The sequence below is a fragment of the Dendrobium catenatum genome, unplaced genomic scaffold (assembly GCF_001605985.2).
Source record: "Dendrobium catenatum unplaced genomic scaffold, ASM160598v2 fragScaff_scaffold_621, whole genome shotgun sequence".
Lineage (NCBI taxonomy): Eukaryota > Viridiplantae > Streptophyta > Magnoliopsida > Asparagales > Orchidaceae > Dendrobium > Dendrobium catenatum.
In genome coordinates, this window is record NW_021319083.1 from 8,574,895 (window position 1) to 8,601,013 (window position 26,119).

Here is a 26,119-nt window from a genome sequence, read left to right on the forward strand (position 1 = left end):
TTAATAAATATTTGTTCCTTGTATTAAATTAGATTTATAACTGATTTTAAATTAATCTTATTTTATAATTAGTTTTACCTCTTATGACTGTCGTGGATTGGAACATTTTCGACATTAGAGAGATATAGAGTTTAGTGCCCAACTTTTATACAAAAATTCACCACACGGATAGATAAAGAGAGGGGTGGGGCAGTCATATAAGACACCAAGACATTTACGTGAAAAACTCTAAAAAAAGAAAAAAGGTCAGAGGGCTTAGGGCTTAGCACAATTGAAATTGTTCCACTAGTGTTTATTTATTTTTTATTACAAAAGATGCCCTTTCATGATTGGAAGGTCTTGGCTTTATATATTAAATATAAATCATATAGAGTTGGAAGAATCTAGCTATATGAGAGTTATTCTCAAGAGAGTATGGGTCTATTCATTCAGCCAGCAGGATCGTAGTTGGACGACGGTGGTTGGAGGGACTATGGTCAGCGGCCAATCGGAGGTTAGTGGGACTAAAGTCTGCGGCAATAATCATCGGGGCTGGGCGGTGGTTCAGCGATGGTCGAGCGAAATTCCAGCTGTGTTTAGCAACCGGGTGGAAGTTCAGTGGCAGTTCGCAGACATGCAGTGGTGCAACGATGGTCAACGGTCGGGTGGTGGTTCGAAGATGGTTGGGGGAAAGTCCAGTGATGGTCCGCATTGGGGCGGAAGTATGGGGACAGTCCACGGTTGAGCAGTAGTCCGGTGACAACCAGTGGTCGGACGGTAGTCCAACGACGGTTGGGCGAAAGTTTGGCAACAATTGGCGGCTGAGCGGTGGTCTTCAGTCGAGCAGTGATCCGATGATTGGGCGGAAGTACAAAATTACATAAAAGCCATCGATAATGATGATAGAGCATGAATGAGAGTTATGCGACATGATCTTGTTGAGGGCATCGACGGGAACGGAGAAGTTTGAAACTTAGTTCGAACCAATTCTAATAAAAATTAGAATTGAAAAAATTTGAACCAATTTCATTTGTGATCAAATTCAATAAAAATTCCTTGTGTCAAAAAGGTGCTAATTTCATTTAAAATTAACTTTCAAATACATTTAATTTAAAAAAAACAAATAAATAACAAAATTATTAGACAAAACCAAATTTCTCATGCCAAAATTTAAATGAATTTTGAGTTCCTATTTTTCATTTTCAACAACTCTAACGTGTCCAAATGCATTCATGTGTCCCAATTCCGTGGCCTTAATGCCAACCGCCAATTCCAAACAGAGAGAAAAAATAAAAATAGAAAATTATTAAATTAGATCCTTAGCCTGATGGGTAGAGTAAAACTTTACATTTTTAAGATTATCAATTAGAAATGCATACTCGCCATTTTCAAATATTAGCATTTTTTTTTACATTGAGCTAATTTAATATCAAATTATGGCATTAGAGTTGTTGCGTGCTAAAAATTTGTAATAATGGAGAGATAATACTCAGGTATTGTTTGAGATGACTTTGTTACTGCTTCTTAAAACAGCTTTCTAGTATAAAAATTATATTTTTAACTGAAAAGCTGTTTTAAAAAACAATAAGAAAGCTGTTCCAAACGAAGCCTCAATGTTTTATTCTTATAAGAATATCCCTCATATACAAAGATAAAGTAATAATATAAGAGATACCAGAATTATTACGTGGAAAACTTGGATAATGAAAAATCTGAGAATATGGCCCGATTGAAATAATGATCAAGCGATGGTGGACAAAGGATTGTAGTTGGGCGACAATGATTTGAGGATCATAATCAGGAAACTGTAGTCGAAAAACATTAATAGAATGACAATAGTCAAATGATAATAATCATGCAATGATCACATACAAAAGACAATGGTCGAAGAATCACATTGGGATGACAATGATTGGAAAACTACATATATGTGATGATGGCCGAAGGATCATAGTGTTTGGATAGGTGTAGTCAGGCAATGTTGATAGGACTGTAAAATATTGTCAGATGGAAAAGATTTGACCGCAGTGTTCAAACGGTGTTGGTCTGTCAGTGGTAGTTGAATGATAGTAGTTGAAGTGCGTGGTTCAACGATACTGATCAAACTGTGATGGTTCAATAGTGATGGTTGAACGACAATAATTGGGTGAAACTTGTTTGTTTGCGGTGTTTCAACAACATAATTGATGGCCTAATAGACTTAAAGGATCTTCAAACCTCTCAGCCATCTTGAATATCAAGCCAAGGGTCCGATCATGTAGAAAAGAAGGGTTATTTATACTTTTTAAACATACACCATTCATAAATATAATCAAAGTTCAAAACGCTAAATTAGACTACTCATATTGATTTTTTTAATTATATATAGTTCTTTTTTATTTAAGTGCGACTCATATCGATTTCTCTCTTCGAAGCGCTCATTTTGATCATAAGCCTGCAATATTTGAAGATTGATCATTTGGTGCTTCAACTAATCCAAAATTTCTAATTATACTTTCATGTGCTTTGTATGGGCTAATTAGAGCCTGCATCGAATCACTCTTAGAGTCTATGGGTTCAACTTGTCAAGACGTTTAATTTGACTATAAATTTGTTAAAATCAGATCTGAGATGATCATGAATTTGTAGAAACTTCCTATTCAAATATTCATCTAGATTCGTGCATGATCAAGCCGAGTACTTAATTAATTTAATGGCAATTTATCATCAAAATTTTTATATGTATCAAATTTGAATTTCGTTACTCAAAATAATTATAATATATTAATAGAAACTAAAAAGCTAATAAATAAATAATAAGAAAAAACGTGCAGGCATTTTGATATTTGTTGCACATCAGATGAGTCAATCCTTAAATGGAGGCGATGATAGCGGATTTCGTTGGGGGCAAACTGCAAAGTCGCTGAGGATAAATATTTTTTTTTATATTTTATTATTTTATGAACATTTGGTTGTGATATTTGCTGGCAAATACTTTATAAAAAATAATGGGATTCATTTAATTCATGGAAGTGGTTAACTTTACTGTTTTATGAAAAACTATTTTTATATATTTTTAAAGATTTTATGGATTAATTAGTTATTGTATTCTTCTTAAAATAAATTTTAAATTTTATAAATTCAGCTTGATAAGTCTTTTATGAGAAAACTCTCCTATATTTTTTTCTCTCACGTTTTATGGATCTTCTTCACTTCACAAGGAATCAATAAATAGTGAAATTATTATGTGCATATGTTGAACGCCGTCCGGATACCAATCAGAAAGCACCACGTCACCCCCTGCTTGGCACACGGCTAGGTATTGCTCGGTAACGCTGATGTGGCGCATTCTGATTCGTCTCTGAACAGTGAATTGTGTTCGGTGTCCGCACATATAATCTCTCCAATAAATGGTCCAACTTATCAACTCAACTGGAGTCTTACCCGAAAAATTCAAGTTTCGATTGACCCATTTCATAAACGTGCCAAATTTGAATCTAAATTTTTAAATCATTTATCAAATGTGTCGAGTTCATGTTGACTTTATAACTCATTTTTTGACATAAAAATGACTAGTTTAATAATAGAGAAAAAGTGGGCCCAAACATGAGAGATTATTACGTGCGGAGTCCAGACCTTGGAAACGTTGGGCTGTGTGATTGTGAATAATAAAAGTACAGTTATTTATTACTATGCTTTTTCTATTTACAGTCACAAAATCAAATGATTTTCTGAGTTCATACTTCACACGTAATAATCTCTTACAGACATACCAAAAATTTTATATAATGTGTAAAATAATTTTAAAAGAAAAAAGTCTAATGGCGTCTTCAATCTTACCACCACACAGCTGGCGGCTTGTTTGTATACACCAATACGCGCTTGCTTTAAATTTATTGCTGTTCTTAGTTCGAAGCCTTCCAACGCAATGTGCTGCAAAAAAACAAATTTCGAGGTCGTCTTTCAGAAGGAAATTTTAATTATGATGAATGCGGAAAATGTCATTATCAAGATATTATTCATTAATGTTATATGCAATTTTTTTTTAATTAATTTATTGAGGAGTTGATATGTAATTAAGGTTTGACTGCTTTTTTATTGCTTCTTAAAGCAGTTTTTTAGTTAAAAAATTAAAATTTTTATACTAGAAAACTACTTTAAAAAGCAGTAAGAAAGTTATCCCAAACAAAGGCTAAATCAAAAAATATGGTGGGATTTTGAATTGATCTCATCATAAATTAAAACTAAAATTAGCTCATAATCATACAGCTTGATCTAAATTCAAAATATTATTTAGGTTCGACGCAATATACTATTTAATTTTAATTCCATTGGATAAAATTTTGTTATACAACTCATTGTTGTTATACTAGTCGAGAGCTTTGACTACCAACCAAGAGGTCATAGGTTCGAAACATACATATGTTATATGTATGATTTTGCCTGAGCTTAAAAATTTGCTCGTAAGAAGCCTATTTGAATAGGTCAGGGATGTTAGCAGGCACTACCACCGGAACACTCCGCACATGTCAAAGCCTACCATATGGTAACACAAAGCTTGGATCCGTAGAATCAATCCAATCTGAGCCGTGAATGCATCTACATACTAGTATGTATGAGACCATTGTATACGACTATATAAATGAGACAGTACTTGATCATTTTAGCTCTCGTTTATACTCTTTTACTACTTTCCTGCTTTAGTTCTCTGCTTGCAGGTTAACATTATATTAGAGCACAGCTTATTCTCTTTTCGAACATTTCCTTGTCTTTCCTCATGGATGGTTCTTCTACCTCCCCACCATCCATTGACTACATGTCTCCTCAACCCCATTATTATTCCACCCCAACTCAAATTCTTGATGAGTAACATCAAGAATCTTGTCTCCTCTCCCTTAACTTCTGAAAACTACCTTATATGATGGTTCCATGTCAAGAAGGTTTTTGCTGCAAATGGATTCAAGGGATTTATTGATGGATCATCTGTTTGTCTATCCCAGCATACTCCCACCTCGGGCATTTCTCCCTCCCCGACCACCTCTCCATATGATACACGGATTCTCATTGATCAAAACTTAGCAGCGGCTTTACTGTTATTCATCTCCTCATCCATACTTCCATATGTCCTCTCTCTCACTCACTGTACTCACATCTAGGAAACCTTAACCCATCGCCACAAACCACAGCTCCCATCCAGCAATCCATCATCTCCAAGCAATTTACCTCCACTTCTTTTAGTCCCATCTTCGAAAATGTCAACGCCTTCATCTCTACATCCCTCTTGCATATTCAACCTCCCCTCATGACACTCAGCCAACTATACCAACGTCGCAGCCCATACAAACCCCAATCCCCAATTCACCCGAAACTACTCCACCTACCATGCAGCAGTCCAATAACCTACACCAGCATCCCACACATCCCATGAAAACTCGATTACAAACTGGACACCTCAAGCCAAAACAAATCCTCAATCTTACTCATCAAATCATTCCGCAAGATACAACTTTATACACATAAGCATCCAAACATAAACATTGGCACCTAGCATTGTCACAATAATTTCAAACCCTTCAATCACAGGGTACCTAGGATCATGTCCCCCTATCACCAAACCAAAATCTACTTGGTTGTAAGTTGATGTTCTAAAAAAAAAAAATACAACTTTGATGGTTCCATAGCTAGATATAAAGCCAGCATCATAGCACTTGGTTGCAAGCAAGAATTTGGCTTGGATTGCAAAAATACATTTAGTCCCATTACCAAAATACCAACAATTTGAGTTCTTATTGTCATTGCTCTTCATTATGCCTGGTCTATACATCAACTGGATGTATCAAACACATTCTTGCATGATAAATTAACTAATCATGTCTACATTAAACAATTGTCGGGATTCCTATATGTCATCCACTCCACACATGTATGAAAACTCAAAAAGGCCCTTTACAGTCTCAAGCAGCCACCACGCCAGTGGTTTGATACATTATATGGCTTTCTACATTCATTAGGCTTTCATATCAGCTGCTTTGATCCTTCCCTTATGATTTTCTGGAAAGATAAAATCCGGATGTATTTTCTAATATATGTCGGCGACATCATATTGACAAGCAATGACACAACTGCTATACGCTAATTACTTGACAACATTCACTAACGATTTAACATGTGCAACCTGGGATATTTGTCTCAGTTTCTTAACATTACCATTGTCGTTATAGCTTTAGGTGTGTTACTTCAACAAAGTCGTTATGCTCACACCATCCTATACCGTGCAAGAATGCTCAAATGTAAACCAGTTGTAACTCTAACTCTAACTCTGCTGCTTTCCTTCAACTCCCTCCAACTACAGTCATACGCAAACTCAGATTAGGCTGGCGATTAACATGATCAGAAATCTACTACGGGCTACTGTAACTTCTTGGGTAGGTCTCTCATTTCATGGAGTGTCAAGAAATAGTCTGTCATTGCTCGTTCATCCACGGAAGCTGAATATCATGTTATCACATTCGCTGATACAGATATCATCTAGCTACGTTAACTCCTTCAAGAGCTAGGTTGTTCACAAGCCACTCCCACGTCCCTATTTGCGATAACTCTTCAGCTATAGCACTAGAAAACAACCATATCTATCACGCTCGCACGAAACACATCGAAGTTGATTGTCATTTCATCTACGAATGCATCAAGAAACAAGCCATTCAAGTACATCATATTTCAAGCAAGGATCAACTAGCTGATTTATTCACCAAATCCTTGTTGCTCACCCAATTTTGACAAATTTCAACCAAACTGGTCACCTTTACGGAGTCATCAGTTTGCATGGGGGGCCCGGGGGTGTTAGCAGGCACTACCACATGAACGCTCCGCACATGTCAAGGCCTGTCAGATGGTTATGTGAAGCTTAAAGTCGTAGGATCAATCCAATCTAAACTGTGAATGTATCTACATACTATTATATATTATACCATTGTATACGGCTATAGCAATGAGACAGTACTTGATCATTTCAGCTATCGTAATCTCTTGCTACTTTCTTGCTTTAGTTCTCTTCTTGCAGGCTAAAAAGGAAGATGTCCAATGAGTCGGTGATTTCATCCATAAATTGGTGGCATTATCTATTCATAAGTGTAATCAATTGTCTACATGTACCTCTTTATGTTCTAAGCTATATGCCTCATGCACACAAAATTTTCTTCTTTATTATTTATATGTATAGTATAATAATATTTTTTTAATGTGAACTTATAAATAGGAAATTAGAAGTAGATTTGGACACACTAAAATTTGAGAACTTAACCCTTGTAATATTATCAATTTAATAAAATCCCAAACTATGGCTTCGTTTGGGATGACTTATTATTGTTTTTCAAAGTAATTTTTAATACAAAATATTAATTTTTTTCACTAAAAACCCTCTTTAAAAAACAATAAAAAAGCTTGATTCATTTCTACTTCATCTAATACATGAAACTCCAAGCATAAAGTTTACTTTATAGCAAATTCAACTAAAAATTTATCTTTTTTAGTCACTTTAATTATTAATATTTTTTTAAGAATATTGGAGTTGATGAGCAACCTTTCACTATGCGTTGGTCTACAAAATAAGAAATTCTCGCCCACGTAACGTCACCTTTTAGACGCAATTATTTCTCCCTATTATTCTCTATCACTATCTTATTTCCCTTTTAAATTTCTTTTTGAATAATAAATTGATCCGATTAGTTTCTTATGTTCAACATAGGATTCTTTTCTAATTACTTCTTAAACTAATTTTTTAGTTAAAAAAATAATAAAAAAATTTTTTACTTAAAAACTGCTTTAAGAAGCGATAAAAAGTCGTCCCAAACGAAACTAAGTCGTAATTGATTCATTGAAATTATATGTCCATTTATATTTATAACTCCACTAATTTTATATAAATAGTGGAATCTAATTTCATACTAAGATTATTTTCTACTATATAGATTAAATTAATGTTAAATTTGAGTATTTTATAACAATATTATTTTTAATCTCTTATGAGTTTTGATTTGCATACAATTTATCCTCATATTTATACTATTATAAGGGTTGTTTAGTTTGCTAAAAAAGATAATACAAAATAAAAGAAATGAAGTGTAAAAAGAATTTAATGTATTTGATATGTTGAAGTTGTTTGGATTAGTGTAAAAAAAATGTATGAGATTTTTTTTTTTTTGTGCTTTTAAGTAAATGAATTGTAAAGTTAAAAATAGTCATAGTTGACCGGTGGAGGTGGTGTAGGGGTGTCAAAATTGAGTTGCGGGTCCAGTTCGGGTTGAACCTCACTTTGATCCGCCACTGGTTGACATGACCCAAACTCAACCCGTTTTTGCAAACGAGCCAAATATGTCAACCCGAACACGTCACGTTGGGTTTTCGAGTTGACCCGACTCGATCTGGCACAAACGACAGGAAGGAACGTTGTCGAAGGAGGTGAAGAATGGCTAGTTGCCATGACTTTCGATTCAACATGAAGAAATATCATCAAAGACTCAGAGGAGGCGAAGAAGTCGCCGAAAGGTTGAAGCCTCAAAGGAACATCGTCGAAGAGGTAGTTGGTCACTGAGTAAAGACTGCGGGAGAAGAGGAAAAGCAAACCCTATGCCGCCGCCGGTTAAGGCTTGCTAGTGTTGCAGACCGTCACTAGCGATGTACGCCTGTGTGGGTTGATGCAAGTCAACTTCGGGTTAGCGGGTTGACTTGTATCCAATCCATTTTTCAAACGGGTCAAATCCTGGAACCCGAAACAAATCTGTTTGAGAAACGAGTTGACCATAACCCTGAATTTTCGGGTCGATTTTTCAGGTCCTGTCCAATATTGACACCCTAGGGTGGTGGACAGTACGGACTAGTGGAGTGCTAGTGGTTGATGGGGTTGGCGACAAAATAGCTTTATTGCGGTGAAAAAGACTGTCGTTGAAAACTAGTTGAGTTACTTTACCTAAAAAAAGAACAAAAATAATGTGCAATATATCTATAATATTTTATGGTGCTTTCCTTTTTTATCAAACCAAATACTAATATTTTCAAAATCCGAGATTGGAATACTTTACACACACTTTACTTCCAACTAAAAAAGCCTCTATATATATTTTTTAAGCATGTTATGTATAAATATTTGACTTGTAAAAAACTTTATCATTCAATATTAGAGTGATGATTCTTAGGGTCTGTTTGGATCAGTTGTAGCTTTTTATAGAGATGACTATGAATTTGTGGGGAATCTAACTTTTATATTTTGAAAAATCATATTGCGGTTTTCTCGTAGCTTCTATACTCAGGCTTAGTTTGAAACACCATGCATTCCATGTTGAGTACTCTGATTCATCTAAAACTTTGTATGCCAAAGCTAAGGTGCGCATGCCTGCTTCTCCAAATTCATTTAGATGCTTCATGGTATCCGCTTCATACATTTTTCCATTCTTTGACAGTCTATCAAAAATGATGCAACAATATATAAATCTACAATTACTTAAGCACTTGCTCTTCTGCAGGTGCAACCTTCCTCTTCAAGTCAGTCTCCTCAAAATTTTATTCAAATCATAAATAAAAGAAGCACAATGAAGATAATCATCAATAACCATTCAATCCAGTAGTTTCCTATAACAACGATATTAGCAGGAAACATTAGACAAATTTGTCCACCAATTTAAATGATAAATTCAGGAACTCATTAAAAGGCATACATGTACTTTCAATTTCTTTCTCTGAGGTTCCTCATCACTCTAATTAGAACTGTCATCCGAACTATCTTCAGAACTCTCTTCCGCCTTGGCCTTGCTTTGTGGTTTCTGAAACAATAGAAAAGTTAATAAATATAGTGGAATATTGGTGCTAAGTTACAAGCAAGAACGTTAAAATCAAAACAAACAAAAATAACTTGAGTAAATGACATTTTCATGTTGAAATACAATTACAACATCAATCAAGGCCTTATCATGCATAAGAAGGAAAAAAGTCCAATAACATAATTTTAAAAAAGAGCACTTATCCAACTTTAATGCATGTCGTTAGAACTCATTGAAACAGGAAACTTCTTGTTTTGTTTTTATTTTTATTTTCTAAATCAATACCTGACCAGGAGAAGGTTCATGGCCATTCCAGAACACATATGTCTGAATCACATCCAATCCCCCATCTTTCGCCTTATGGATAAGATTCGGACACATCTAAAGCCCAACCAAAACAGAAAGCACAAGGTAGAGAAAGAAAGAAAATCCAAACGGATTAGCACAGAAAACACAAGGAAACGCATTAACACAACTATGGTCCCAATGGCGGACTGCTCATGACTTTCCCTAAACTTTTAATACTATCACTCCAGAAAACAGAAAACACAAGCAAACACATTAACACAACTATGGAAAACATCCAGACAGATAGATCCAACGGCGGATTTCTCATGGGCCAACAATTTTTTTAAACGTCTATAGAATACACATAAAAAAAAAAGTAAAAACTGATACATAAAAACTGAAAACAACAAAGAAAATACAAATCAATGCAATGTCGGATCTTACCTCCAACGGCGGACTGCTCACAGGCCACGGCGACACTGTCGGACTGAAGGACGAAGGGAACGAGATACCGGAAGCCGAAGGAAGAAGCTACGGGAAGAAGATGTCGGCTAGGGCAAAAAAAGGATTGATTGACCTTCGTCTACGAAAAAGAAGCTTCGGCATTGATTCGCCTGTTATCATTCGGCATCGGAAGTGGAAGTGATTCGGCGTGGATTGTCTCCGAAGACGAAGTCGGCGGTTTAGGATGTGTCGGCTAGGGGAAAAAAAAAGGATTGATCGAGGTCGGTTTATGAGCGGGGTGCTTACCTGCGGTTCTTAAACCGTTGTTTTAAAATACAAAGAAGTATATCAATTTTTAATAGTAAATTTAGCAGCAGTAAAAACTGATGTTTATACTCTTTTTTAGCAGCGGTTTAAAAACCGCTGATAAAAAATGCTGCGAAAATATTAATTTTTTAGGATCTACATATATTACATATATTTATCAGTACCATATCGTTGAATCTTATATAGCAATTCATAAGTCCACACATAACGTTCCTTTTTTTCTAAATATGCAGAAGTTTCTGAGTCAAATCTGTATTCAAACATGCAAGTGGGCAAAGGTAGGGCCGGTGCTACCAAGTGGGCATTTACAAGTCTATCTAGGGGTATCAAGTTTTGACACGACCCGTAAAAATTCGGGTTAGGGTCAACTCGACCCTGAAACGGGTCGGTTCAACAAATCAATTTGTTTTAAAAATCGGGTCGGATTCGGGTTGACCCAGCAACCCAAAATCGACACGAAAACTCCTGTTTTCTTAAAAGTTGCTGTATAAAGTATGATTGTAATATAAAATTATAAATTTTTGTTTGAATGTAATAAAAAATAATGGTTAAATAAAATTATGATTGTAATATGAAAAATAAAATAATAAGAATATCTACGTTGGCATAAATAACAAAATAAAAGTAGATGAAAGCACGAGTTAAACCAGCTTGCCATTTACAACACAAAAAATTAATGGACGTGATAATTATGACTTGTTAGCACTAACAGTCACACAGCAAGTCTTCGAAGAGGTTATGGAATTTGAAGACAAACTGTTCGACGAAATGCCAATGCATAACTAGAATTTAAATAACGAATCTTACCGTTGTCACAAATGAAACAGTCTATTCATAAAATATTGCTTTTTTTTATAAAGCTAATGGTAAAACTGTTAGATAGAAATAATTTTTTAAGGCTACTGTAGAAAGCAATTTATTTGTTAAACCCTAAAAAATTAGAGTAGCAAAAAAGTAATAATGAAATATAAATTGTGACTGAATTTTGAAAACTAAAGCTTCGATTGGGATGACTTTCTTACTACTTCTTAAAGCAACTTTTTAATACAAAAAATTAATTTTTTTGTGCTATAAAGCTGCTTTAAGAAAAGCAGTAGCCAATAACAAATCCGTCCCAAATGAAGCCAAAATCAACTAGAAAACTTATCTAAACCAAGGCTTCATTTGAGACATCTTTCTAAATGTTTTTTAAAACAGTTTAAAAAGTTGCTTTAGAAATAGTAAAAAAATTGTCACAAATTAAACTCTAATCTTATGTTTGTTTATTTGAACATAAGCTATAAACAAAAGACTTAAGATTAGCTACTACCCTCTTACATATACTATGATTTTGTTTAGAACAATTTTCTTATTGTTTGTTTAAATATTTTTTAATAAATAAATATATTTTTACTAAAAAAATACTCTAAAAAATAATAAAAAAGTCATGTCAAAAGAAACTTAAATGACTGAGAAATGCAAGAGCAGATCCCTTCAACGCGGAGAGCTGAAATCATTTACACCATAATTTCCTCGCAAAGTCAAAGTCAATAAAAAATAATATATATATTTTTACTAAAAAAATACTCTAAAAAATAATAAAAAAGTCATGTCAAAAGAAACTTAAATGACTGAGAAATGCAAGAGCAGATCCCTTCAACGCGGAGAGCTGAAATCATTTACACCATAATTTCCTCGCAAAGTCAAAGTCAATAAAAATAATGTAATATCAATGGGAAATTAGTTAAATTCGGCTAAGCCGTTGACTCGTTGCAGCCAAATTGACTTTTCAAAGCAAATCGATATGCCTATAAGACCATAGCTCTTCATTGGAGCTCTTATTAAAATCAACTCTTGAGCAGTAAGTTAGTTTTCTGCTTCAATCTGTTACTCAATATGGCCAACTTCTTCCCTGCAGCTCATCTTCTTCTTCTTCTGTTCTTCTTCAATCCATCGCCATTAGAAGCTGCTACGGACTCCGCAAGTAAATTTTCATCATTTTCGTGAACTTTTTTTATATTAAGCCTTATTTATGGGAGTTATGCAATGCAATTTTTTGTTTTGTTGGGGATTCTTTAGATTTTTATATTAAGTGGTCAAAATGCTTATCCGGCTACTAAAAAAATTTATGATTTTTGGGTTCTAAAATAAAATTTGGAAAGTTGTTCGATCTTTTTTATTTTATATCCACCATTAAATTTAATTTTTTGGTGGAAATTTTATTAAATTTATTTCAAATAAATATAATATATAACTATTTATTTATTTATTACATTATACTCATCTCAAAATAGATTTTATAAATATAAAGCTCATCACAATAAAAATTAAATGAGAACATCTTTATATGATCATTTCAGCTCCAAAGTATAATATTATTTTAATTTAGTCCTTCGATCAAATACAATTGATCTGCAATAGTCCATTAGAACTAAATTGAGATCAATTCTATAAAATTGAGATTCTAAATTATGATCAATTTAATATTATAATTACAACATGAGTGATTATTTTGAATCAATTTTATACAGTTAAGGAATTAAATTAGAGCAATGTGATACTCTAAGACTAAATTGACCACATACGAATAGTCTAGAGACTATTTTGATATTTTTTCTAATTTTTATATAAACTCTCATAAATATATAACATGATAAAGAAAATATGTTTATAAATATTATAGTAATATTATACTGTCTCATTCTATAGCTAAGAAAGTTTTTAATGTGTCGACATGAAAGATCCATTGTGGGTCTCCGAAAGGGTTCCGCTCGTGTGGTTCGAATGCAAAGGGTACGATCACACTATCCCGTAGGACAAAGTGGTCGTAGACCTTTACAATCGACACAAGCAGGCCGATGGAAGAGCAGATGGAGTTATAGATACGATTAGCCATGGAGGATAGCGGCTTTCACCTACCAACCTCGATGGATAATAATATCTATAACCCAAAAGTTCACGAGATTTCCCCTATTCGATACATCAGCTCGAATAGGGTTTATTTGATTGTGGGGATCGGTTTCCTACGGGCGCAAGCCCCCGTAGTTAATTACATCTTAGACCTCGATCTAAGAAAACTCTCGATTAAGGATGTTGGATTATTCACTTCTTGATTTGGTGCACAGATAAAGTTCCTAAGTTCTATTCCAAATGGTCTCTTCTATTTACCCTTAGTGATGATTAGACATTTTTGAATGGATAAAGATGTGATTAAAATTTTGAGTTTAGAAGATCAAAGGTCGGATTACTACCCTAAGAGAAAACGACAGACTCAAAACACACCAGAAGTGAAAAGACACACTGAGGGGTGTACAACCTGGGCTTATGCTTGCCTGGAGTGAGCTGCCAGCTAACATCCTAAACACAATCAATCGCCCTATATGTATATAAGATAGGAAGGCTCTATCCTAGAAAATCAAGGATTCGTAGTTCAGAAGATCTCAATCAGTGACTCTACAATATGCAAAAGAAAGTACCTAGCGCCATGTATGATGCATGAAACAGATATGAAATATCCCTAGATCTATTGATGTGATGCATGTATGTAAGTGAAGCATAATGTGAGGTAAAGTGTGTAAAAACCAATGCATGCATGACATTCAGAGTACAGAAAAAGTAAATAAACACACCCTAAGGGTACCCTCCAGGCAAGGTACCCGCACAGAAAATCATCATAGTCATGCCCACTTCGTGTGGGAAAACAGCGATGCCCAATGGCATAAGTAGGTGGCCTACTCTACAGGCCTAAATGACCCTAATGGTCTCTAAGGCTCACAGAAAAAAAAAAAAAAAAAGGGAGGGTATCGTACCCAAAACCAGAAGGCCAAAATCCTAGCAGAAAAACCACGATGCCCACTTCGTGTGGGAAAACAACGATGCCAACCGGCATAATAGGTGGCCTACTCTACAGGCCTAAATGACCCTAATGGTCTCTAGGGCTCACAGAAGGGGGCAAGCTTTGACCTATAGGGCCAAAGCTTCGTCAGTGAACTAACCTAAGGCTGGCTACCTAAACATACTAGAATACCTATTAACAGGAAGTGTGTGATGTGAAGCAGTTTCGGTATATAATTAAAAATTTGCTTTACAAGTTGCAGAGATTATACCTGACTGTATGTGGCGCTGCCACTCAAAAGCTTGTAAGCAGACGGTCGCGTTCAGTTCCCGATCATTAAGCTCCAACGCACCTCGCAAGAAAAGACAACAGAGAAATATATATATGAGCGTAGATGCCGTTCAGAAAAGAAGTGCAGGTAACTAACAAAAATATAACTAACAGAAAAATTAAATATAGCTAACAAGAAATTCAATAATTGCACTTATAGAACATGTACATGTGAGTTAAGGAACACTAAACCTAGGAAAATGTGTCACTAAGTTTTCTATATTTTGATGTTTCTATCCTATAAGGAGCATGCATCCTAAGTCTATGTTTTCTAAGACTCAGTCCTTAATTTTTGTCCTTAGGTGTCACTAAGGTTGTAGGATTAAAAGGAGTTTTGTTTTCTAACTTTTAGGACTTTCGCACATGTATTGCTAAACTTAAGAATCTATAGCAAAGCGGTAGAAAGAAAAAGAATGAAAATCGGAAATAAAAGGGATGTAGGCATTGTTGTTTTAGACACGCTTCTTTGAAGCCAAGTGTGTCTTTAAAATAGCCTCCTCACTAATTCGATATGATACGAATAGGGAAGAAGGCACTCACAATGTCCTTTGCTGTCCCCATACTCCAAACAAAGCACTTGATATAAGACTTAACTCAAACAAGTAAACCTACCCTCTAAACAAAGCTCCAAATGACAAAGAGAAACAAATACCCAAAATAGACCTCTCGTTTAAAACCCAAAACATGATCTTACTACCCAATAATCCCAAAACCACTTAAAAAACAAGTGCAAGCAAGAAGAAAGGTAGCTTCCCTATGAAATACCACCTCATTCTAAAAAAAAAAAGGACACCAACGGGCTTACCAAAAAAAAAGCTAACCATAAAGCTAGAAGTCTCAAAATACTTCATGAAAAACCTCTAAATGAAATACTACAAAAAAAAAGACCAATAATCAAGTGCCTCTATGACATTTGGAGTGGGGTTAAAACTTGAGAGAACTTTCTCACAAGAAAGCCTCACAAGCGAACTTCCATCATAAAACATCCGCAAAACTCATTGAAAACTTTCTAATACAAAACGAATCTAAAACCAATCATAAACCTCCTTAACATGAGCAAACCAAAGTCTTTTCCAATCAAAAGCAAATTTCAAGTTTTCAACATAAAGCCAACACACTTTTCAACTTTCCACCAGGTACCGAAGTGAAATCAAACAAAATGTAAGAGTGAAAATCAATACTTCTCCATGCTTTGTCATAAAATAACCAGCTTAAATAAAAGCTTAAAATTCAACATTCCTATCAAAGGTGCAATTATAAGAAGGGTGATTTAATGCCAACTTGCTCTCCAAAATTCCAGAGGTACTCAATGTAATTATCAATATGCTCTCCACATAAAGCCTAAGCAAGTCCAAGAAAGTATAACGGAAATTCATCATATCATTCCAATTCAATTTGAACTAAATGCAAATAAAAAGAGAAGAATTTCGATGTCGATTCACCTCTCCCAACAAATAAGCAATATAAACGATCTAAGTTCTGATACAAATTCGCTTTTCCAAAGTTAATGAGACAATTCAACCAACATAGAGCAAAGCCATGCTTAGTACTATACAAAACTCATATATGAAGATCATGACAATTCTCCAACACCTCTAGACTTGTGCATGTTCACCAAAATGTGTATGAATAGACACAACGCTCTCCAACATTCATGTATTCCTCCAGATAACTTATAAAGCTTTCAACATGAAGCAAGCAACTTTGCATATGAACCATATATTCTCCAAATTGCAGCATGAAACATGAGAAATACTTTCGATAATACTCATAGATTTCACATTTAATCATCAAGTACTAAACCACAACTTGCCAAGGATCCAAAACCAACATCATGGTATTGGAAATAAGGAAACAGTCACTCTCCACTTCGCAAGTCAAAACTTAAATCACATATCTTTCTTTTACCAAAAATAGTTCAAAAAGGTGAAAATCATTCCAACAACTCAACACAACATTGAGTTAATTTCCGAACAAAACCCTTATTGGAAATCGAAGACACCATGAAAGCTTCCCAACATAAAGTAATAGCCTTACATTCGAGATACAAACCCTTAAAAATCAATCATGAAGCGTGCGCAAATTTTGTTCATAAACTCATGGGCCTCATAAAGTTTTGACACACCTACAACTTCCAAATCCAAATGATTCTTTAGAACCAGAACTTATAGAAGCATTGTAAATGAAGTAGGCATTCCATACCACTATGTTCACTGATTCATCAAGAGGGCTTGGTATTATAAGACAACAATTTTCCGTTAGTATTCCAATAAAAAGATGGTAACATAGGTGAGACAAAACTCAATGTCTTGGAACAAGCACATCAAACATTTTTTTTTTAGTAAAATTAATCAAGGCATCACCCCGTATATGAAAACTTCTTAATCATTGAATCCAACCGACGAATATCCAAGCACTACAACCTCCCTTCAATGGTATTTCATCAAACACTTGAGGTGTGATGCTTGCACGGTTACCCAAACCCAGCTACCGTGAAAGCCATAATTCGTACACCTATTTTGATCTAAAACTGTATTAACAATCCATATAAAACTACCAATAACTCTTGTAATAAATAACTCAATTACATGTATACACGTCTGTAATAAAAGGAGGAACAAAAAGACTCAGGCAATTTTCAGATTTTCCCCTTTTTAAAAAAAAACAAAGTTTATGATATCAACATATGAAATGCAATCACATATTTACTCAACCAACCAGATTTTTACAGTTTTAGATAAGATCCCTTTGGATACCCAAATTTCACAAAAGAAGAGTCATTTTTTTTAAATGGGGACTAAATTTCCATGTTTAGCCACAAAACTACATACAGAAATCGGAGGATTTGCCAAAAGGAAATCTATCAAACCAACAAAAGTCTAAGAGCCACCGTTAACAACATCTCATCACATAATTATGAACTATGCATTATATAGGAATCCAGGAAACCATTTCCTCGAAATAAACTATAACAATGAATGACGTAATAGAACTACAGTGATCTAAGGAATAAACCATCATATCAAGAAACTCCATCCAAGAGGTTGATCTCATTTGCATAGCAACCTATTTGCAAAGAAAAATACAGATTTTTTTTTTATTCTTCTAAGTTTCATACAATGAAACATTCATCAAAGAAGGAGATAGGGTTGAGATGATGCTTTTGGAGGAGAAATGGAATGGAGAAAGAGAGAGAGAAGGAGCAAAGGAAGAAATTACCTGAACATTAGAGATCCCCATGATTATAGCAAGAAGCTGAGAAATCACTCCTCCAGGGGGACGAAGTGGGGGGTAGCCCGGCTTCTTCCTAGGCTTGATCGGCTGAAGGAGGAGGTAGTCCGACGGCTAGCGCAGGGAGGGAGAACTCTCGGCCTCGGGTCTTGTCTGAACCCAGGGGAGACGGAGCCATGAGCGGGAGGTAGGGGCTTCGGCCTTCCTCTTTCGTCTGAGACATGCGAACGAGAGGGAGGGAGAGGCGGAAGCCTCACTGGCTTGTGCGAACACCCCGAGAGAGCCACCCGAGAGTGCGAATGGGGGTCGGCCTTCGGGTCTGTCGCTATCAGAGAAAATGGGAGATGGGGAGCGGGTGTGAGAAGGAGAGATCGGGCGTGAGAGAGGGAAGGAAGAGTGACTTTTTTTTTTTTTTGCTAGAGAGGGGTTTCTCCTGGGCCTTTTGTGAACGAAGGGAGAGAGGGCAGGCGGTCGGCCTTGAGCTGCGCGAATGGGAGAGATCGAGAGAGAGGGGGATTTCGGTCGGCTAGGGATTCTACCCCAGAGGGAGCCAGAGGGAGGCTTCTTTCGCCTCCTTTTTCTTTAACCGAGAGTCCAAGCCCGTCCAAATGGAGGCATCGTCCTCAATTAGGGCACCAAGGGGAAGAGGGGAGATCGCAGCCGTCCGATCAAATTCTTGATCCAACGGAATTTGATCGGACGGTGGGATTCAAATTGGTTTCGAGAGTCATTCCAAACCTAGACTAGGATTTAACTACACCTGAGAGATTGAAATCATGTTCAAATTGATTAAGATTTGGTTCGATCCGGGTCAACTCGAACTCGCCTCAACTCGACCAAAATTAATTCAATAAAAAAAAATAAAAAATAAAAAAAAATAAGATAAAACAAATCAAACTCAAATCAGTGTCGATTCGAATTAAATCAAGCTCGACGAGATCCGATCAACTCGCTCAAACATATTCGAGGATAAATCAAGACAAAAACGAGGTCAACATCCATTTGGGCTATTTGGTAGCAGGAATTATGTTGGATTTGAGGTGAATTTGAGCGAAATCCAACTGAATGACCTAAAATGCAAAACCAAATCTCACGGCAAATGAAAGCCGTTGTAGACTAAAAATTTCGCCTTTTCGTGCTAAATTTCGGATTTCTAGAATCCTATTTTTTGCCGAATTTATGAAATTCATTAGATTTAGAGGAAAAATCCGCTAGTTAAATCCACTCTATAGTCAACACAATTGCATGGAATTTTATAAGATTTATCATGAAGGTTGCCTAACAGTTTTCAGGATTTAGGACCCTCGATATTTCTGAAATCTGAATTTAGAGGATTTATAAATCCTACGTAAATCAAATCTTGTGCTACAAAACAGACCCATAGGGTGAAATTCAATCAATTATTTTCGTCTACAATTCTACCTTTTTTATACTTTTCGTCTCCATTGTCGATTTTAACGACGATTGAACCGAACTTTGCAGTAATAACGAGCATCGACTGCGGCGCCTCTCAGCCACACACAGACGAGCTCGGCATTCAATGGACTCCCGACTCCTCCCTAATCAAAACCGGTCTAACGCAAACTGTTCCCAACGCCACTTCAATCCCCCAATCCATGCAAACCCTTCGCGTATTCCCCACAGGCAAAAGAAACTGCTACGCTCTCTCCATCCCCGGCGGCGCCTCCACTCAAGTGCTCGTGCGCGCCACGTTCTACTACGGCAACTACGACGGAAAGAATTCGCCGCCGACGTTTGATTTGGAGTTGGACGGAAGTAGTTGGTCGACGGTGGAGACGGCGGTGGATAAGGTGATAAGTGAAGAGGCTATTTTTGAGGCGAGGGGAGGGTCGACCAGCGTGTGCTTGGTGCAGAGAAATGAAGGAGAGTTGCCGTTCGTATCGGCGATTGAGCTGCGGCGACTTGGGGATGATATGTATAGCAGGTATGATCGGAGCTCGTCGGCCTTGGTTTTGGCGTTGAGAACGGCCGCCGGAGTGGCGGCGCAACTCAGGTGAATTAATTAACGTAGATTATGAATTTCGTTTAAAAGAAAATTTTGATCCATTTTATTAGAAATTTAAAATTTTGCCAAGATTCTGTTTTTTTTTTTTTTCTGTAATTTTCTTGGTATTTTTAAAATATTTTTTCGCCAAATTCAAATTTTTACGGCTCTTGTCCATTATTTCTGTAGCCAAACAGCCCACTTAATCTTGTTTGATTAGGTATCCCGACGACCCATACGACCGAATCTGGTTTCCGATCGATGCCTCGAATGGCCTCAATGTGGTTCAGAACCAAGCCACCACCATCGACACCGGCATCAAAGACGCCCCTCCGGCAGTCATCTTTCAATCCGCCGTAACTCCAGCCGCCGGCTCCAACACCATCGGCTTCACCGCCCCTCTCCCCTCAAACAACGTCTCTGCCTATTTCAACCTTTACTTCACCGAAGTCACTCAGCTCGCTGCCGGCGACAACCGCACCTTCCAAGTCTTCGTCGACGGAAACGCTGAGTCCGACCCCTTTGCTCCACCCTTTGGCAGCATCATCGAGATCTACATGGCTAATATCTCTGCTTCGAGTACCACGCAGATTTCATTGCAGTCAACCACCGGCGCCACGCTGCCACCGGTCATCAGCGCAATCGAGGCGTATGTCATCATCCCGCTCTCCGGCGGCGGCCGCGGAGGAGGAAGTGCTGCCCCTGCACCCGGCAATGGGGATGCGCGGCCAAGTGCTGCGCCGCAGGCGAGTGACGTGGGATCGCCGACGCCGAGCGATTCCTCTTCGTTGCCGGGGAGCGATCAGACGAATAGTCCTCCACCGGCCCAGAGGGTTCCGGTTGGGTTTGCTTTTGGCGGGGGAAGGAAGGGGTCGCCGTCTTTTGGGAATAAGGTGGAGGTTGGGAGGGCTTTGGTTATTGGAATTGGGATCTTGGTTCCTATCTTGTTTTTGAATTTTGTGTGAGGTGTTGAATAATGTATTTTGTAATTTTATTTATGTAATTGATAAAGAAAGAAGATAATGTAATTTTCTTTATAGGCTTTGATTGCATTGGATGATTGATAAGAATAAATTAATAATTTGCTAATATGTTTATTTGACAATAATGGTGAATTTGTTTTTATTATTATTATTATTTTATGACATGTTTATTTGACATTTCCATTTTATTTGAAAATTACCTATTAAATTTAATCTTTTCAAAGTGAGAGTCCTCCCATGACTATAAACATCAAAGATGATGAGGTCTTTTTTGAAGGGCTTTGGTTGATTGAATGATGAAATAGTCTTCAATTGTTTTGGAAGAAAAGAATTGAGAAAGAAGAATGATAACCTTTTCCTATGATATTTCTTAATTTGATTAAAGAGGATACCTTATTATATAAGGGCACACAAAGGAATTATAGCAAAAATTGTAATTAAATTTTGAGTACAACTATTCCTCTACTTGGGCATGCTTAAGGAAAAATAAAGGAAGGATGATTAAATAATATCAATATATATTATATAGTATAATTGATTAGCCCTAATAGCCCCCACAAGATGAATAATAAATATTTTATGGCCACCTTGGACAAAAGTATTGATAAAGTACTCATGTATACTTGCTTAGTGAACATATCAACAAGTTGATGCTCTGAAAGTACGAACATGAGCTTGATGAAGTTGTCGATTAGTTTATCACGAATAAAGTGGAAAAATGATATCAATGTATTTGGCCCTTTCAAGGAATGTGGGGTTATCAGCTTTACTAATTATGGCTTGATTGTGACAAGAAAAATAAATGCTAAAGATGGCAAATTGACGTTGAAATCACATAGTAATTGAGTTAGCCAAGTTAGTTCATTAAAGATGACAATTAATGCTAAATACTAAACTTCACTGAAAGATCTCAAAATAGTTTCTTGCTTAGCTTCCCAAAAATTAAGTTAGTTATCAAGGAATACATAGTAATAAGTGATTGATTTCCTTATATTGAGGCATGTTGCCCAATTAGCATAAGCAAATATTTTATTAGTGAAGATTAGAAGCTGGAGAAGAATATACATTGTCCCACATTTGATTTGAGACAATAGAAGTTCATTGATTGTTGTATGTTATGGTACCCTTAGTTGCATATGAACTAACTTAGTTTATGTATGATAAAAATGATATATGGTTGATACAAAGTAAGAAATATCAATCATCCCATTAGTCATTTATATTAAGATCGAGATATCAAGTAAAATATGTAATAACCCAAAATTCTTAAAATAATATTATTTGAAATATGAAAAATTTGGATCCAACAAACAATGCTGTGCTGGCAAGCACAGTGGCCACAATAAACGCAACCGTTGCCTTGAAGACCATGGTCTACAGTAACTTTGGGATTATCATGCAGTACAACGACGCTGGGAAGCTGGGAACTGCGGTGTTTTTTAATATATCTAATATAAATATCCATCACCACCATCTCATACCCTTCTCATTTTATTGCTTACTAGGGAATGAAAGGAAGGGGAAAGAGAAGATAAGGGAGAGAGAAGAAGAGAGATAGAAAGCTTCATGGGACTTTTTCGCTCGTCGCTTTTATTATAAAAAGTGTTATGATCATTGTAAGTGACCTCCACTCTACTTCTGTTTTCAATGATATTGTGTTTGGTATATTTCTCCCTTCTTAAAGTGATAAAAATATGATATCTCCCATTCTAATAAACTTTCACTGCATAATTATTTGTAGGTGATAGATATCATTATTCTGAATATTTTGACTAATTTATATGAAACTTTCATTGAGTAAATTGATAATTATAATTTTATGGAGTTAATAAATAGTGTATTGATTCCTTTGCATTTCATAGGTTATTGCATTTTATATATGAAGTTGAATGTTGAATTGCATATATAAAATAATAAGACTATTGTATGAATCAATGCAATTGCATAAAAAAAAAATGGTTGTTAATACCATAATTGATGTGGGTTGGTTATTTAAATATAATACCCTATATATGAGGGTGAGCTAACAGACTTTTCTTAAAATAAAATGTTTGAAGTGTAACATTGGAAGTAGCCTATAACTAATCGAATGAATTACACTGATAGGTATAAAGTGACAACTCTTAATGATGCACTAAAAACTACCTGTGAATTGATTTTAAGTTTATGAATGATGATGGTAAGATAAAGATTAATAACCAATTGATTGACATGGGATTAAATTAAAAAATGATAACAAAATGGTTGATAATTATGATTAAATTAAAGATTGATGATTAATTAGTTGACAGTTGAGGTTAAATTAAAGACTGATGATCAGCTGATGGACAATTGAGATTAAAGATGTTGAAAATACATCATAAAAGTTGGATGTCATGTATTGATGAATTAAATATTAATATGTATATTGTTAAACCCATTATGTAAAAAAAAAAAAACTAAACTCATAAATTTCAAAGTGCCTTTTGGTGTAATGATTGAAATTTCATTAAAGAAACTCCGCAGTTAAACGCGCTTATCCTAGAAAAATCTTGGGATGGGTGACTTCCTGTGAAGTTACAATAAGACAAAATCGTAAGACCTTTATGCTACAGAGGACAATATCTCAATAATTAAGATTTTGGATTGTTACAAAAGGTATCAGAGCAATACACCAGCTAGAAGATGGGAACTAAGAGCCATAAAAAGACAAAATGTTATGCCATGGGAGCCACATTTTAAACCCTGTATGAGACAAAATGCTATGTGACGGGAGTCACCACTTAAACTTGTAGGAGCTAACTCTATAATCCTATATGCATGGTGGAAGATTCTGAGATAAATATATTGACAAATACATTAATTAATTACTTAAGTGTGGGTGATCATAAAACCTCTTAAGTAAGAACAAATTAAACTCTTAAATATTGAAGCTTCTTTTGGTATAACGGTTGAAATTTCATTAAAGAAACTTTGCAGTTAAGCATGCTCAACCCGACGAAATCTTAAGATGGATGATCTCCTAGAAAATTTAATCAACATGATAAAACTAAGTTAGTGTGGGTGATCATAAAATCTCGTGAGGCCCATAGGCCAAAGCTGACAATATCTCGTTAGTTAAGAGTTTGGACTGTTACATATATATGATAAAATACATAACTGGATATATGATATGATAGATATAGAAATACCATAAATGATAGATGATAGATCAAACAAAGACTTATTAGCTTGACAACTGGTAAGACTAATGACATGTGAGATAAGATATGTCGTGATTTATTGACTGATGATAAGATTAATTAATCACATAATTGAGATGTAGCTAGGTTAAAAGGGTACTAATATGAATATATAATATGATATGATAATATTGTATATGAGTTATATAATATATTGACTGCTACATATTTCTATAGTTATATATTTACTACTTATATTTGAAGCATTGAATTTAGCTATAAATATTAGTTACTTGTTAAATTACATGCTCATTATATGATTTTTATATACTTTTAGGCAAGGGTAAGGATTCTGTAGATTGAAGTTGTTATAGTTTAAAGACTTGAGTTTCTTTCTATATATGTTAATCTTTTTTTTTATTATTCTTTTGTAGTCATGATGTATTAAGTATTAACAGTGATATATTATTATTAGTTGCATATCATGACTGTTATATATATTATTTTAGACTCTGGGTTATGATATAAATTTTGACTATAAAAATATTTTTATATTTCCTAAATAAAGTTATCAACTATGATCGTTAATTGAAATGATAGAGACATGTGAAATTATTTCGATTTAGATATTGGGGCATGATAAGTGGTGTCATTGAGTTGATGCTTGGGATCCTATAATGTAGTGACTAGCTTAATGATAAGGAATCCCATATCTTCTAAGAATTGAAGCATGTAATGCCATTATGAAAGAATGATACTTGCCTTTGAATGTGGAATTTATAACTATTGGAAGTACTTTAGTTCACCCAAATATGTTAGTTTAAATTGAATAAATGAATAACATTCATAAGAATCAACAATAATGATCTTGCCATTGTAGATCAACAAAGTAATAAGGGAGGGGACATGCTATCTTCTAAATAATAAGTACCCTTATTTAGATTATTCAAAGTTAAAGTGAAAAAAAGATTTATACAATTTGAAATACCATTGATAGCATAGCAAAAATACTTTGGGGCCATGGCTTTGTTGGAAGGGTACTTGAAGATCATCGTAAATATCATGAATAGTTCTTAGATATATGATACTTGTTGAGATTTTCATGAATATAAATGTTTGAATCCAAGACCACAACATTATCAATTTGTGCCCATGAATGTTTAATGTTTTATCCACAACTTCAAGTTTTTGAATGGATTCATTATTGAAATCTAACATGTTCTTGGCAAACATGATAATGATCATTGCTCTCCATGAAACATAATTATATACTGTAAAGATTTGCGATACCAATGGAATTATAGGGTTGTTCTAAGGGGGAACATTAGGATAATAATCCATAATTCTTAAAATGAATTTATTTAAAAAGTAAAAATATGGATATAGCATGAAGTTTTGAGCTGGCAAGCGTTGTGGCATAGGTATGATGTGGTGATAAGAATCGTCACTGTTTTCATAGCCCAACTTGATAAGACCTACATATTAGATAGGTCATGTCATGTTGTTTTGCAAAAAGCAAACCCCAACATTTAAATTTTAGAAACCTCTCAGAATTTTTGTACAATTTTAATTTTAAAACAACAATAATCACAAAGCTATTAATAACATCCAATATTCTAAAAATAAACTCATTTGCAAAATCCTCTTTTCATTTATCATCAAAATGAATATAAAGCTATAGTACATGGATACATAATAGGACAATATAATTAACTAGCCAATATTGTACAAAAATTAAAAAGAAAGAAAAAAAAAAAACTCAACAA

At 35.1% G+C, this 26,119-nt stretch overlaps 1 protein-coding gene and 1 long non-coding RNA gene across 2 annotated transcripts; one reads left to right on the forward strand and one right to left on the reverse strand.

Moving 5' to 3' along the window:
* Window positions 1–9,287: 9,287 nt before the first annotated feature.
* Window positions 9,288–10,141, reverse strand: LOC114579684. The gene is made up of 3 exons (XR_003700770.1): window positions 9,979–10,141; window positions 9,669–9,773; window positions 9,288–9,414 (listed from the first exon to the last, which is right to left on the reverse strand). It is a non-coding gene; the product is annotated as an uncharacterized LOC114579684 (long non-coding RNA).
* Window positions 10,142–12,640: 2,499 nt separating this feature from the next.
* Window positions 12,641–21,298, forward strand: LOC110111208 (uncharacterized protein At1g24485-like). Its single transcript, XM_020842984.2, has 3 exons — window positions 12,641–12,792; window positions 19,687–20,218; window positions 20,430–21,298. Exons 1-3 carry the CDS (start codon window positions 12,705–12,707, stop codon window positions 21,172–21,174), a joined length of 1,365 nt encoding a protein of 454 aa, XP_020698643.1. The 5' UTR covers window positions 12,641–12,704; the 3' UTR covers window positions 21,175–21,298.
* The last annotated feature ends 4,821 nt before the right edge of the window (window positions 21,299–26,119 follow it).